At 43.8% G+C, this 15,939-nt stretch overlaps 1 protein-coding gene across 1 annotated transcript; it reads left to right on the top strand.

Moving 5' to 3' along the window:
* The first annotated feature begins 1,914 nt into the window (after positions 1-1,914).
* Positions 1,915-12,693, top strand: B3GALT5 (beta-1,3-galactosyltransferase 5). Its single transcript, XM_065676980.1, has 7 exons — positions 1,915-3,016; positions 3,228-3,381; positions 5,949-6,099; positions 6,645-6,772; positions 10,154-10,237; positions 10,354-10,543; positions 11,009-12,693. Exons 6-7 carry the CDS (start codon positions 10,451-10,453, stop codon positions 11,951-11,953), a joined length of 1,038 nt encoding a protein of 345 aa, XP_065533052.1. The 5' UTR covers positions 1,915-3,016; positions 3,228-3,381; positions 5,949-6,099; positions 6,645-6,772; positions 10,154-10,237; positions 10,354-10,450; the 3' UTR covers positions 11,954-12,693.
* The last annotated feature ends 3,246 nt before the right edge of the window (positions 12,694-15,939 follow it).

Consider the following 15,939-nt stretch of genomic DNA (forward strand, 5'->3'; position numbering starts at 1 on the left):
TCATGTAGAAATATGTTGACTTAAATTTACTGCTAATGAAATATAGGCATATGTTTACATTACTCTGCTTAAATGTTTTGCTGGTGTAGGGGTGGGCTTACGCTGCAAGCACAATCCTGAATCGGAGGTATCAAGAAGTAGATTTTGCCTGGGTTTTTTTTTTTGTTGGTTAGTTGGTTGGGGTGTTTTTCAGGACAAAGGCTAGATATTCCAGAGTCTTATTTTCTTCCTCTTGTGCCCCTCCCAGACATTAGCCTGTGTAATCTCTGAGCACAGTATGTGCATTTCAGTGTGCCGAATACTCCCAGGTCTCCCTGGCTTTAATAATAGCTGGGCAGTCTAAGAGCTTGGAAGAAGCAAACTGCTAAAACCCACAGAGCAAGCTGGGAGCAGTAACCTCTTGCTGCCATGGCTGAAGGGAGTGGAAATAGATTTTATATGATTGCCTTAGCAATCCCATTTCAGTATACTCCTTGGCTAGGAATGCCCAGAGGGCAGTGGGTAAGTGATGGGATGTGCAGCAGCTGTTTGAAGCAGTCCTCTGCAGCAAATCTGGAAGTGGATCTGAACCTCTCTTCTCACTTGTATTTCTCCTGCAAAGTCGAACAAGCAAACAACATCTTGTATGTCTCCTTAACTACACCTATCCATCTCTAGCCTTTGCGTGGAGGGGGAGGAGGAAGTGAGTTGCCAGCAGCCCATAGTGATTGATTCAGCTCTTGTTTTTTATGCTGCACTAGAACAACCTGTTTCAAAAATGACAATCACAAATCAAAGCAAATACTTCGTGCTAGAAATTAAAACTCGGTGAATATTTAATGGGTATTTTGCTATTAAATGAGCTGCTTTATCCGTAACATTGATTCTGAAATGTTCTTTTTTGCTTGAGCTTGAAGTCCTTAGGAGAGAAATGTATTTCCCTGAAGACATTTGCTTCAATAATTGTTGTCATGTGAAACCCTCATTGGTTGCTATCCCCAGGGGACAGCTAGCGTATATACAAAAGTAAAAATGCCGCACTTCTCCACTTGCACCAAGAAGTACTGGAAGTGGCCCTGGAAAGGGATCAAACGTCTTGCCTGGGCTCAAACAGACCTAGAGCGAAGTCTTGAGTGCTGTCCTGAACACAGGCTGGTGCCCAAACAGCAGTGTCAGTGTTCAAGCAAACAGGGGGATATGAGGAGAGGGGCAATGAAGAGGTGGAGCAGAAAGAGGAGACTGAGGACTGATGGGGGGACACAGAGAGTGGTGTTTGCTCCCCTTTGCCCTTTTCACCAGGTTGTCATTCCTCATCAGGGAAAATCCTGTGACTCCCAGGGTGCCTCAACGCAGCCTTTTTAACAGAGGGAGATTTCTCTCCCACTGTGCAAATCAAGGCAGTGTCACTCGTAATTGGGAGTGCAGAACTGAACTTTCCCAGCACTGGGAAGGGGTGGCTCTGCTCTGACACGATTTCCAGCTCCGAGAGCACCACTCCTGCGCCTGGGAGGCTGTTGCCTCCCCCCCCCCCCCCCCATCCAAAATACCCAAAATAAATACACTTGCAGACAGCTCCTAACCTACCCTTCTCTGCCGATGCAGCCGCAGCAGTACGGTTGGTCTGTTACTTACGGGAGAGAGGGAGGGAGGCAAGCAGAAGGAGGAAGAGCGGGAGGGAGGAGGGAGATAAGGAAGAGACAGGCGGGGAGTTCGGGTTGCCGCTGCTGCATCGCTGCCTTCCCTCGCTTCTCGCTCTGGGGACGCAGACGATCATGCACCGCCTCGCTCGGGATGTCTGGGCTGTGGGGGGATCAGAGGAGCCTTCACAAACAGTAGCCGGTGCCCCCCAGTAGGAAGAGCAGCCCCCCCGTTGCAGCTCCCGCTCAACACGGCCAGAGCCGCTGAGGACGCACTGCAGCGCCTGAGGTGAGGAGGTGCCCGCTTCTTTCCCTAAGTCCAGCTGCAGGTATGGCTGTGGGCAGGGGAGTCCTTTCCCCGAGCGGCGTGCCCCGGCACCCACAGCACCGACTTTCTGAAACTCGCTGACTGCCGCAGCTGGGTTGGAGGAATCGGATATGAAGGGGACAGCAGCTGTGGACACTGTCAAAGACCAGGATCAGAGTCCGGACCTCCCTATCCAGGGAAGTGGCTTCCCTGAGCTGAGCAGCATGCGGCCCCATGGCACATGGGGTTCGGCTGAGGGATCCAGACTGCAGCGCCCATCCTCTGGTAAAATGGGTGATGGGGTGCGCATCATGCTAATTGGCATGAGGGGTGGACTGATTTGATAGTAAGAAGGTAGTAATAAGTAATCTCGTTTGCCAGAGGATTTAGTTTGTGTTTTAATGTGGGGAAACATTTTGGCAGCCTGTAAGCTGGGACAGGTTCAGAGATAAAGAACAGGATCGATTAGGTCAAATACAGGGTTTTCCTCACTGTCCTGGGCGTTTGCTGAGACCTTGGATAAAACTCTCAAACAGAAGAGCCATGAGGTGCAGGTAAGTAACTAAAAAAGCAGCTGTTGGGCCTGATCCTCCAATTGTGAGTATAACCAGCACTTTTAAAGCCAAGCAGTTATTTACGAAGGATTTGCCAGCATGAGGCCCCCATGGTGGGATTTCTCTTCCCCTTCTTTCTTCCTTAGCCCTGCTAATCAAGAGAGAAGTTGGACACTGTCCCCCAGTTAGCATTGGCGCAGGGCTGGGTGCTGAGGGGAGCCTGGGTGGCTGTCGTTGGGCTTTCTCTGCCCTGGGTAGAAACTAGATGATGCCTAGGAATGTTATCCTCCAAAACTACCAGACTGCTTCTTGAGTGAACATGTACATGCAAACACTTAGTTCAGCTGTTTATTAAAGATTTAAGTGTGACATTAGAATGTCTTTATTGGTGACTTTTTCCCGTTCTCAACATGTTTTGTACAGTCTGCATACCCATCTCTTCTCTACAGTGCTCCCTTTCTTCTTTCTTCATGTATCTTGAGATTGCTTCTGAAGGGAGAAGAGCAAGAGCCTCATCCTCTCTGAAACACCATTTTCAGGTTTATTTTTCTTTTTTTCATTAATCCAATTGAAAAATCCAGTGCGTAGCAGTGTTTGTAAATGAGAACCATAGAATCATAGAATCACAGAACGGTTTGGGTTGGAAGGGACCTTAAAGGTCAACCAGTTCCTGCCATGGGCAGGGACAGATAATTTGGTTTGGTGGACACAGTCACATACGTACAATTTCTAAGAATGATTTTTCCCTAGCTCAGAGAACCGGGCTTTTGGAGTCCCAGCATTGACAGCAAGAGCTTAAAGAAGAATTTTTCTCATTGCTTTATTTGTTTATGAAGATAAGAGGGTGGCTGTGAGTTGAATTTTGTTCCTATTCAGCACAACGAACCACATGGGTTTATACAAGGTAAGGTTGCTATGATTCATCCCATTGTGGACAATTGCTTATTGTTAGTGAGATCTGGAGTTTTGAGTATAGCAAGTAACAGAGTAATTGTAGTCAAACTGCTGATCCACAAGGCGATTTTTCAAAAGTTAAGTATGTCCATTAGCATCAGTGATAAACGGAAAATGGGGGTATTGTAGGAATAGAGAGAGCATTAGAAGATGTGAATCTATTGGCATTGACGAGAAACCTGGAAAGGGACTCTTGTGCACAGTGGGGAAGGGAAGACAAAGACAGAAGGAGAAGACTTTTAGGCTGAATAACTGGAAAATGTGACTACCAAGACAATAAGAGGTCCTTTTTGGGAGGAGAAGAAGGGAGTGCCCCAGAGGCAGATGTCTCTTTGCTGGTTGTCTGCTAGCTGTGATTGGAAACCTGTGGAAATGGGTTAAGTCAAAACTGTCCGAATATACTCCTAGAAAGGACAAAAAAACATGTGCACCGAGGGCTGTCCTCTGTCCTGTTCAGTTTGTCTGTGCTGATAGTCTGAGCTTCACAACAAAGTGCCTGACAGCCCATATTGCACCCTCACTGCAACAACTTTCTCCTTCCTGGAAAAGGGGTCTGGCCTAACTAAATATCCAAGCTGACATTGTGGTGGGCTTTTTTAGGGCCAGGACTCATTCAGAGAATTTCGCAGGCAGCTTGGAAAAGCAAACCGGTGTTTTAAGGTAGAAGTAAGTTTTCTTGGCTGGGCTAAAGTCCCTGGAAGTACATTTCTTTTTGACTCTTCAGGTGCAGTACTTCTGTGACATTATGGGAGCAGCTCCACCTCCTGCCGAACTTTCTGCTGGTTTCGAGAGCAAAACTGTATTGTGGTCTAAGGTTGCTGTTTGGCTTTTCCAAGCGAATGTCATGAGCAAGTGGTCATGTTTGGGTGGATGAAAAAAAACCCCAAAAATAAAAAAAAGGGAAAAAAAAAAAAAAAGAAAGAAAAGAAAAGGGGGAAGGTTTTGCTGTAAATAAAGTGCCTAGCAACTCAATGTTTTAAGTGATAGGAACTGGTATGCGTGAAGCTGAGGAACAATGTCTTGCTTTGACTCGCTGATGGACTGATAAGAAGAGACAATTCTGATAGCAGAGGCTGATGAGATGTAGCAGAGGGAAAAAGATTTTCTATGGTCTAACAGTAAGGACAGCAGAAAAATATTTATCCTTGTCCTGTATCCTTTTCCAATTTCCATCTTTCTTGCCTGCTAGTCTTGACGTTTGGTTTGGGCAAGGCATTGTTAATACACATCGCCATACAAAGTGAAAAGTGGCATTTTAAAGTGCCAGGAAGGGGCATTTAGCCTCATCACCCCAATGGCTGTTCATGTGCAGTTCTTTCAGCTGGAAGAGCACCACGGGTACAGGAGGCTCTGTGGGACTCTGCAACCAAGCAGACCAAGCATACAATGCAGAGTGAGCCACTCAGTGCTCTCGGGGACGAGGCAGGGTAAGGCTGTCCCTGTGCAACACTTCATTTTGAGTAGTTCACCATCACTGTTTTTGGTAGTCCTGCATGGGACTTTGTGGGCTCTGCTGTTCCTGACAAGGTCTGGTAGGTGCTGGGCATTGTCCTGCTCCAGGAGTGGGGCAACAGGAGAAAGCTTTGGGGCTCCAAGCTGGCCCCTGCTCGTCTGAAATGCTTGCATTTAGGAGAAAATAATTGCTTCCTGCTGTACTTGACATTTTCTTGTTATCTATGCATGTTTAATCTCTCTTCGTATCCTGCCGAGCTTCTGAGAAAGCAATCTAGAGGCTTTATTGTGAGGAAATCAAAAGTTAGCAGGTATTACTAGAACTTTTACTAGGGCTCATGTTACTTTCGATTATTGAGCAAGGAAAATGGTAATATCACTGCCAACTTTAACTGTGTGGTATTTGAGGTTGTAACTCCTGTTTCCACACTTAAATGGTTCCTCTGTTTTTGGGTCTGCCATGTGGCAGCTGCTTTGTCTCTGTTTACAGAAGCAGGGTGCTCAAAAGCACTTCTGTCACTTGTGGTTCAGGTTGTTCCCTGGCTGATGTGTGCAACCTCAATGCAAAGCCAGCGCTGATCGTCCACTGAACTCAGTGCCATGACTGTAGCTTTGCCCCAGAAAAACTAAGGAAACTTTATTTCTTTAAATTGATATCTTGAATCTGTTTCTCAGGGGGACTCTAGACCTACTTACCTCTCTCCGCCTCAGGCCAGATTGCTTTTCCTGATCTATGTGGCATATAGTCTTGATCTCTTGGTGCTTTTTAGATAATTATACTCATTAACAGGATTAAAGGAGGTGTCGGATTAATTTTGATGAAATAAATAGGCTTCATCACAGGAGGTACCATGGCCCTGTCACTGTGCAGCAAGAAGGAGTTACACAAGGGCCAGTGGTGTGAGCAGAGAGACCCTGGAGCCAATCTGCTTACTGTGTCAGGGCGCAGGGGAAAGTTCATGCCTGTGGTGGAAATAGGAACTTGCAAAGTAGAGGGCTGCAGTGTGACTGATTTGAATCACAGACCTCAACTCCCTTCTTGTTCTCTTCATGTGTTCATTTCAGGCATATGAAAGAGGAGCACTGGGCTGCCAGCACCTGTAGCCCACATTGCTTGGGTCCCAGGATTTCATGCAAACCCCGTTTGGATCTGCAGGGAGCCATGAAACACCGCGCCATCCAGTTTAAACAAGCTGCTCTCTAGGACATAAAGAAGGTAACTTTTTGGTAATGCCCTACCTGAAACATTTCGCAGTTGGAATAATAGGAGATGGAAAAAGTTTTGAGATAATGACAAACTGTCGTTTCTGACTCAGGTCAGAGAGAAAAATCAAGTATAACATCATGCAAAAGGGTTCTCTATAAACCCAGAAAGATTTTTTTTGACGCAAAACCCCTGTATGCTGTTCAAAATGACCTCTAGAAAAGAGATTGTTGCTAGTTAAGTCTCCATTACTTTCTGGACCACCTCACATAGACTTATTGTTCCCTTCATATTAACATCTCCAGGACTGTTCCATGGAGATATATGCATGCAGGCTGGAAATCTTGAATCACAGACTGTATTGTTTTTCAGATGGAAGCAAATGAGGAAAGATATAGTAACAAGTAATTTAGAAACCACAGGCCTTTTCACACCTAACCTATGCGTGTATCTCTGTTGTAGAGAAAGATACTTTAGGCTGGATGGCGATGGTTTTGCTAAATGCAGTCCTAGCCATGTTGCCCTACTGAAACTTGAAAGACGCCATTGTTTTCCAGACGTTCTTCACTTATAGCAGTTCTCCCAAGCAGTGGGGGAGACAGATTGTTTGCTTCACCCAGGAATCTGAACCTGCTGTTGTTTGCAGCTAGGATGAAGGATGGGAAAGGTGCTCAGCATCCCAAAGGTAAGGAGCCAATAATTTAATTCTCTGATACGGTAACTAAATTAGTTGTTGTATCCAACCTGCCCATGTTAATGTAAAATATTTTTAACTTTCACAGTTTTCCCTATTCACCTGAAATCAAGAATTAAATTGATGATTTTAAAAGAAAAATGAACTAAGTGAGAGGAAGCTGGTTGTCTCTCTGTCACCTTTTTCTTTGTGTTCTTTCAGTAAATGCCAGCCCTGTAATATATTGCTAAGTTTGGGTCCTTAGGACACCAAGGCTGTACCTGTTCAACAGACCTGCACCAGTCACACCACAGGCTCCTGCTGGCCACAGGGACATATGGGGCAACTCTTCACTTCTTGAGCTCCAAGGGGAGACATTAAAGGCAGGCCCATCAGGACAGACACCTGTGTTCACCCATGCATTTTCTGGGTTTGCCTGGAGAGGGGAGCTTGGGGAACTGGGGCTCTTCATCAGAGACTGCAGTGACAGGACAAGGGGTAATAAGTTTAAACTTAAACACAGGAAGTTCAGGTTAGATACAAGGAAGAAGTTCTTTACTGTGAGGGTGGTGAGGCACTTGAATGGGTTGCCCAAGGAAGTTGTGAATGCTCAATCCCTGGCAGTGTTCAAGGCCAGGCTTTACAGAGCCTTGAGTAACATGGTCTAGTGTGCTGTGTCCCTGCGTTGGAACTAGATGATCTTTAAGGTCCTTTCCAACCCAAGCCATTTTATGGTTCTATGATTCTGTATTGAGGAAAACTATTCCAGACGTGAAATAGGGAAGAAACAGTATTGCAACAGCAGATGGGGCACAGTCCTGTATGGACAGGGAGCCTGAGATTTCTCCACTGCACGTGGTCTGGGGCTTGCGTGGCTCTGCAGGGCTGGGGTCATGGTGAGGAGCTGCAGCTGGGAGAGCCCCCTGAGTGAGGTGCAGCAGCTGATGTTTTAATTCAGGCATGTTTTAATTACTGCTTTACTTATCCGAATGCTCCCTCCTACATGTGGCTGCGGAGGCAGAGAGAGCTGAGACACCAAACTGGGGAGGCCCAAGGTGCTATGGTGTGATCTGAGTCCTCGCAAGCCCTCTCTCCCAATCCCCTCTGCAAATACCTCTGTGGGTAATTGCAAATGTTTCATCTGAGAAAAAAAGAACACTATTCCTACCAGTTCTAGATAAGCCCAAATTTGCCTCTGGTGATTAAACTGATGACATAAGCTAGTATTTTCGAGCTTTCGCATGGCAAGAACCACATAAGATTCCACTCTGGGAAATGAGCATTTCTTAACAAGGCCACTGCCTACCCATTGATGGCAGGCAGGGACCTGCTGTGAAATGAGGCATGTACATATGTGTGATTTACAAAATCTAGAAAATGTGTTTAACAGTTTACATAAATTTACAAACATTTGCATTGTGTGTGTGTGATTATATACCTATGTAAGTTTTGATGCTGCATTCATAGACTGAAAAAGGAAGACACTCTGGCTCTGGATAGGCAGTATGGTAAATACATGCCTGAACATACACTGGGAGGCTGCTCTCCCAGCTGTCCAGAACAGGGACCTTTTAAATTTTTCTTAGATCTGTTACCAGTGCCTAAACCTGGAAACAAGTAAGAGGTAAATATGGTCAAGTCTCATTGGTATGATTCTACTGAAATCTGGTAAAATTAGTATGCTATGGTTCTTGCTCTCAAGTATTTCTGAATAAGTTGTAATGGGTTTTAACAGAAAATTGCTCTCATTTACTTTCTTAGTTCAGTATTTGAAGGACTTTTGCTGGTACATATGTCCTGGTTTAACCCCAGCTCACAGCTAAGCCTCACACAGCCTCTCACTCACCCCCCACTGAGAGAAGAGAGAGAGAATCTGGAGGGTAGAAGTGAGAACACTGGTGGGTTGAGATAAAGACAGTTTAATAGGTAAAGCAAAAGCTGCACATGCAGTCAGAGCAAAACAAGGAATTCATTCACCATGTTCCGTGGCCAGGCAGGTGTTCAGCCATTACCAGGAAAACAGGGCTCCACTACACGTAACAATTACTTGGGAAAGCAAACTCTTAATGTCCCTCCATTCCTTCTTCTTCCCCCTGCTTCACAGTCTGAGCATGACCCCATATGACATGGGATATCCCTCCTTGGGTCAGTTGGATTCAGCTGTTCCAACTGTGTCCCCTCCCAACTCGTTGTGCACCCTCAGCCCTTGCTGGTGGTGTGAAGAAGAAAAGGTCTTTGCTCTGTGTAAGCAACTGCTCAGCAATAGCTAAAACATCCCTGAATTATCACTGCTGTTTCCAGCTCAAACCCAAAACACATCCTGGCACCAGCTACTATGAAAAGCATTAACTCTACCCCATGCAAAACCAACACCCCATGATACTGGAATTCATGTGACAGAGAAAAGTCAGACCCTCAAACAGTCTTGTGAGAGCTGGCGACAGGAGCAAACCTCTTCTGCAGCTCTGTTGTCGACTCCAGAACATCATCCGTTCCCGAAAACACTATTTTCAGGGTATTCATGTGCTTCCACCCAGGCCACTGAAGATGAACAGATGCACAGCAGATTTTGTATAATCCTTTTTTTGTGTGCGTGTGTATATATATATATACATATATATATGTATGCATATGTATATTATCACACAACTTTACTTACGTATTTAATTAAAGCAATTTTAAAGTTAACCACAAGACTACTATGAGGTATACATTCAATAAAAAATAGATCTGAGGAATACTGTATTTAAAGATAAGGTTAATTTAAAGGAGAAATGTGAACTTTAGAAATATTTTCAAAAGTCATTAATCACTGCAAAAATGCATTCAATTGGGAGGAATTTCAGTAAGCCAGGACTCCAATTTTGTTTGTTTCATGCATTTGAGAACACCAGCTGAAGTTAATGGGACTATTCTTATGGGTAAAATGAGCTGAATTTGGTTCCAGGAACCTGCAATGCAGGTTAAGCCTGCAACTCAAAAGCTTTTCATTGCTTGGAAAGTGGAATTTGAGCAAAAAGAGGGCTCTAACATGGTTTTAGGGAGTCTAGGCAGAACATTACTGGTCAGAAGGCACAGATTTTCCATGAAATCTACAGATCTGGGGATTGTAAAGTTGGTTTTCTCTATTTTTAGATAAGAAGTCAGATCCAGTTCTTCATGAAAAAGGGGAGAAGCAGGAATGAATGCTTTTTCCCCTGGTAAAATTCCCCCCCCCCCCCCCCCCCCAGTGCTCTAAAACAGTAGTTGGTGGGCCTGTGGGTTAATGGAAGGGGTAACTGAAGCATTATATTTTTCTCACCAGGTTAATTTATGGAGATGTGTATGGTTTTTTGTCTCTTTTTGGATTTGCTTTGATAATTTTTCTCTCTCTGAAAATTTATTTGTAACCAGATACACAGCACTTTAATCTGTTACAAGGATGAATGAATGCACATCATTGTTACAGTCTGAATCCCTTTCATGCAGAGAGGAGAGGTGAGTACGGACAACCCCTTCTCAACTCAGCACCACCACGTGTGTCACCTAAACTCTGCAAAAGGTGAAACATCCAAATAATCCGACCCACTGCTGTGTTTTTTTTTTCTGAGCAGCTGATCTAACTTCAAATATGTGACTCATGGCTCCTCCAGCAAAAAGATCAGGAGCAGTTTCTGGGTCAGTGCAAGAGCTCCACAGGATGTGAAGAAGATGACGATGGGAGGAACCTGGCTGGGTCTACCAGCTGGACAGCACTTGCTTGCTCTGGGACACAAGCACTTTTCAAACACATGGAGAAACATGGTATTTAAAAAAATCTCCAACTATTGCTGTTATTCTCTCCAGTCTGGCATGGGCATGTATCTGCTGCTTCTCCACCCTCTGGCTTGTGAGAGCCCTGGTGGATCTAAGTCGTGGTCTGTAAGATGCTGGAAACGGGGAGGAGGTCTGAAGTGTCAGCCAGGCTAATCTGCTGCCAGTGGCCATGGTTTTGTGGATTTCTGAGGATATGCTGGCTTGAAGGGCAGATTCAAGTAAGCAAGAGTGTGAATTTGATCTCTGGCAGAACATCTTGTGGGAATGATACGAAGAGAAACGTATGTGGGTGAATGCCCTGAAATAGGTAAGATTTAAATTAGATAAGACCTGGCTTCGAATCCCTATGCAGACAGTTTGGTAGGCAGCACTGAAAAGAACTAGGTATTACTTTTTCTTTCTTTCTTTTTTTTTTTCTTTTTTTAATGTGCTTTTCCTTCTTGTTTCTTTCAGATGTATTTCAGAAAATTCAGGCTGATTGTTTGCCTTATAGGGCTCAGCTGTGCTGGCCTCTGGGTTTTTTACGATTTGACTGAATTCTGTATATTCTGTGAAAACAGCCAAGATTACATATTCCCCATAGAGACTTTCAGGAGAATCGAAGGAAACTTCTCACAGCTCCCAGATGTAGATTGCCAGAAGAACCCACCTTTCCTTGTCCTGCTTGTGACATCCTCGTACCACCACATTGATGCCAGGATGGCCATCCGGCAAACCTGGGGGAAGGAGAGAACAGTCGCTGGCAAGCGCCTGGTGACATATTTCCTCCTGGGAAGCACTGTGAATCTGAGGCAGCAGGCTGATATCACTGCTGAAAGCCAAAAGTACAAAGACATTATTCAAAAGAATTTTACAGACACGTATTACAATTTGACTTTGAAGACCATGATGGGAATTGAATGGATTCACAGATTTTGTAACCAGTCCAGCTTTGTGATGAAAACCGACACAGATGTGTTTGTCAATGTTTTTTACCTCACTGAGCTTCTTCTAAGGAAAAAGAGGACCACTAGATTCTTCACAGGCTTTTTAAAACTGCATGAGTTCCCCATACGAAGAAGAAGGAGTAAGTGGTATGTGAGTAAAGAGGAGTATCCGAGAAAGACCTACCCGCCGTTTTGTTCTGGGACTGGCTATGTTTTATCCACTGATGTTGCTAGTCAGATCTATAATGTTTCAGAGAGCATTTCGTTCATTAAACTGGAGGATGTATTCATAGGACTGTGCCTTGCCAAACTAAAAATTCACCTGGAGGAGCTTCATTCAGAGCAGACGTTTTTCCCAGAGAGGATTACGTTCTCTGTTCCTCGCTTTAAGAAAATTGTGATGTGCCATGAAGTAGAACCATCTGAGCAATTGAGCTACTGGAATCACTTAGTGACAGAAACCCATGGATGAGTGCTCTAGCACCTTCCCTGCTCAAACTAAGAAACTGAAATGCTCCGCTTTTACAGGGCTGCTCTTGAGTCCAGCAAAACTCCCAATTAACTCTAGATCCATCATGTTACAGACTTTTTTAATGGCTATTTTAACCTCCATTTCTGCCCAACAAACATGCAAAACTCTCAGCTCCCATTCACATCCACCTCTTTGCATCCCTTCTCTACAGAAGTTACAGTTACTGTTATTTTCTGAAAGATGCAGGCCTGCAAACCTGCCCTCAAATGTTGCTGCTACAGGGCTGAGGGCAATTCTGCAGCGCCAAACTAAAAGTCAAAGTACTTCTGTTCAGAGAAGAAAATCTGCATCCTCTTCCTGGCCCCCCTTGATAGATTCCTGCATTTGCACCTAGCTGCGCATGCATTGAAGAAAAGGTGTTTGTAGCTGTCAGGACGTTCCCCTCCTGGCATAGGGAACTGCAGCCCTGCCTTTGCAGCCAGCTCCGAGTGGGCAGGACTGCATAGTGGCACAGATCTCTTCTTCACTCTACACTGTTTTTTTTTTTTTGCAGAAATGGAACAATATGACACACAGGACAACCTTAGGTACTGCAGGTCACTCAGTGAATGTGTAAGGCAACTGCATCTGTTTCCCTATACATACCTCGTGCTGAAAATTATATGTTGTAGAGCTGGATCCATGCTCAGTGGAGAGTATCCTGGTCTTTCTATTAAAATAGACACTGGAGACATCTTTTACATTTGTGTTTCATTCTGATTGCTTGAAAGCTACTTTAATGGTTTGGCAAGGCTAAATTGGAGTTGCTCACAGTGAGCCAAGCAGTGCATCTGATTTAGACATTTTTCCCCATGAGGAACTGAATGCGTAAGGGAGAAGATAGGAGAATTTTTCTCTTTTAAACAAGACCTAATGGAAAAATGTGCCTGAGTAGTCATTCAGGCTGGGAGCCTTATTGCTTATTGCATTACCAAGCAAAGACTCATGAAATCACTAGGATGTTTGGAGATTTCAGAGGTAAGGAATTGAGTCTTTACAGTAGATGCTGCAAAAAATACATTTGAGCTACGGGGAGGGAAAAGGAGTTCTTCAAATCATGCCTGATGCAATACTCCTGTTTGATTTACTTTAATTCAAAGAAAAAGTCAGGTTTACCAGGAAAGAGTTATCGAATGTCTACACTATGTGTGAAATGTTTTTTTTCCAGAATGCAATGAATGTGGGGCTGCTCCCTAGGAAAAGGTGAGCTGGGAGCTGAGGGAATCCGACAGCCACCAGTGCTCAGCCCCACACACCCATGTGAGCTAGCAGGGCAGACCCACGGATGGTGGCCAGGTCCAACCAAGTGTCCTGATCTTAAGGCAGTATCATGATGATGAGGTAGGTCTGAGGTCAAGCTTGTGATAACTGGGCCCTGGTCATGAGAGGTGGAGATCCAGGTCAGTCCCAGTGCAGGGAATCAGGGCCAGACACTGCCTGGGATGGCAGAGCAGCAGGGCTTTGGGGATGGGGACGTATACTGAATGTGGTAAAAAACATGGAGGAAAGACAGGGAAAGATATTTTATTACTTTGGGGTTCTTCATTTTTATTGTTTCTTTTCTTTTTATTAAGTTTGTGAGGACTGTCGAAGTGTCTCTTTTTACTTGCCTGTATCTGAAGAGCAGCATAAGTACTTTCAGCAGGAATATGCCACATCCTGAAAAGTGTTTAATAATGGTAATAATATATTACTTTCTTCTGATGTGGAGTAACCTCAGCTCCTGCACTTATTTTTGACAACTGATGATGAAAGAATATTTGTTTTGTTGAAGAATAATCTTCTTTAAGTTTCCTATTCAGAAAATAGCTGCATATATGGTGTTTGAAGGGATATGGCTATCCATGTGCTCAGGTGGGTGTTTACCTTTTCCCAGTGCACAGTCTGCCAGAGGGTGAGCAGCCCAGCTTTGGGTTGAACAGGATCTCTCCACCTCCCACCACAACTTTGCAGATGTATCTGCCCTTGGCTCAAAGCCCTGCTGTAGCACGTCTACTTTTGCTTCTGCCTTTAGTGGGTGCAGTGGGTCAGACTGATAAAGCCTAGCAACAGTATTTTAATCACAATTCTCTCCACGTAACCCGCAGAAATTCTTTTTGCCATTCATTGCTATAGTACCCAAGGTGCAAGCTGGCTATTGGTTTGATTTATGGAAAATGTTGAGCATAAGGGAATGCTTCCTGGCTTCTCCTAGCTCCCTATCTCATACGGTAGAGGGTCTGTGAGATGGGACAGCGTAATGCAGCCTAATGTTCATCCTGGACTCTTCTTGTTCTCAGAGAAATAATCCTGAAATCCTTTGTGGGTCTCACTTTCACCTCTGTGCCTGCTGCCAGCCTTATCCCAGCTGGCAGGACCAGTTCAACCATGCAGTCCCAGGAAACCTGTATCTCAGCAGAATAGCTATTAATTTACATACAGATGTGTTGACTTGTTCATCTCTGGGTGTTGAGATACAAGAAGTATGGTGGTACCTGGCTTCTGGGTCAGTGCAGCTGCTAGTCTTCTGTCAGGATGACTTGATAGCCAAAGGGTGAAGTCTCCCATTAGGAGACAGTATACTGGGTTGTTTCCCTGAACGATGGCTGCGAGTGAGTGTCATTAAAATATGTCTTGCTTGAGCTGTTTGTGGTTTTGAATTATCATAAAAAAAAGTTACCCTTCATGGTCATTTTTGCCATACTTCTTGATTGTGGCTTTTATTTTAGTTCAGGAGTGTTCCTAATTACTTGAATATAGCTACCAAGTAGGAAGATGGTGATATACTCTGTTAATCACATTTGCTACCACTATTTTGAGGGCTAAATTTGTAGCTGCTGTGCCATTGGGAATAAGATCCTCGGGCATGTTTTAATAAAACATACCATTCTGGATATTGTTTCCAGGGGGTCTTGTCTGCAATTTCAAGTGACCCATGCATGATGCCTCTTTTTATTACTGTGTTTGAAATATTTTGTCCCAACTGAATATATGTTGTTAAACACCTAATGGCCTGCCTACCTGAAGCATTTGGCTTGTTGCTGCTAGCTCTCTGATGAGGAGCAAATGAGTACAGGTTGAAATGTTACGGATTCAGATAGCCCATTCCTCTTCTTTTTGCAAAGTAGCTTCCCAAGTGAATGCTCTAAGTTGCTGCACAGTATTTTCTTCAACATATGATTTTCTTTGTGTTTGAATAAGTTATAAGATGATTTCATAATTCTCTCAATTCGGTAGGCTGTTTTGAATAAGAAAATAGTAAATGAATAATTCACTCTTTAAAATATAAGGTTATCCTGCTGGAAAAGGTCATTTAAGAAAAGTGGATGATTGCATGAGGCAAATTCATTCATTTAAAGAAAACCACTGTGCTAGCCATATGTATCAGCTGAATGAAATTAGGTTTCGCAGCTTAGGCCTCAGATCAGGGCTTTTAACACAATCAAAACAGTATTAGTGGTCTTTTGCCAAAAAAGAAGAAAAAGAAATTATATTTTCCTATGAAAAACCATTACAAAAAGATCATAAATACAGCTAGAACTGTAAACACCATACTGCTGTATATGTATACTTATTGTTAAAATTTTGTATTAACTAACTAAAGAATTTCAGCAATTTGGGGGCAATTAATGTGTAAAAGTGGTGTACGATCCCAACATTTTTATGCTTTCTGGGTCAGTTGATCATTAAACCAGTTTTTGTGAATAGATTTGAAAAGTTACTCTGAAAAGTTACTCCCTTGTGTCTCATTTAGTAGGAAAGAGTGTAAAAAGCAGAAGAGCTGGTAGTGTCTTAGAGTCGGTTAGAGTTGTGCATTTCAGCATACTCATTTTTTTTCAACACAAGATCAGTTCTGAGTACAGAAAAATGAATACATTTTCCACAGCTCTTAACTCCTCAATGTATTCTTTTTTTAGGTTAGGATTTTAAAAAATGTCCCTGAAGGATCTGGTCACACATCTTATCTG

This window comes from Lathamus discolor, chromosome 4 (genome assembly GCF_037157495.1).
Source record: "Lathamus discolor isolate bLatDis1 chromosome 4, bLatDis1.hap1, whole genome shotgun sequence".
Lineage (NCBI taxonomy): Eukaryota > Metazoa > Chordata > Aves > Psittaciformes > Psittacidae > Lathamus > Lathamus discolor.

What these genes read in the sequence shown, in the direction of transcription:
- B3GALT5 (XM_065676980.1), top strand. Translation starts at nt 10,451, where the DNA reads ATGACGATGGGAGGAACCTGGCTGGGTCTACCAGCTGGACAGCACTTG. An exon ending in CAAACACATGGAGAAACATG is followed by an intron (nt 10,544 to 11,008) that starts GTATTTAAAAAA and finishes TGTTTCTTTCAG; the next exon opens with ATGTATTTCAGAAAATTCAG.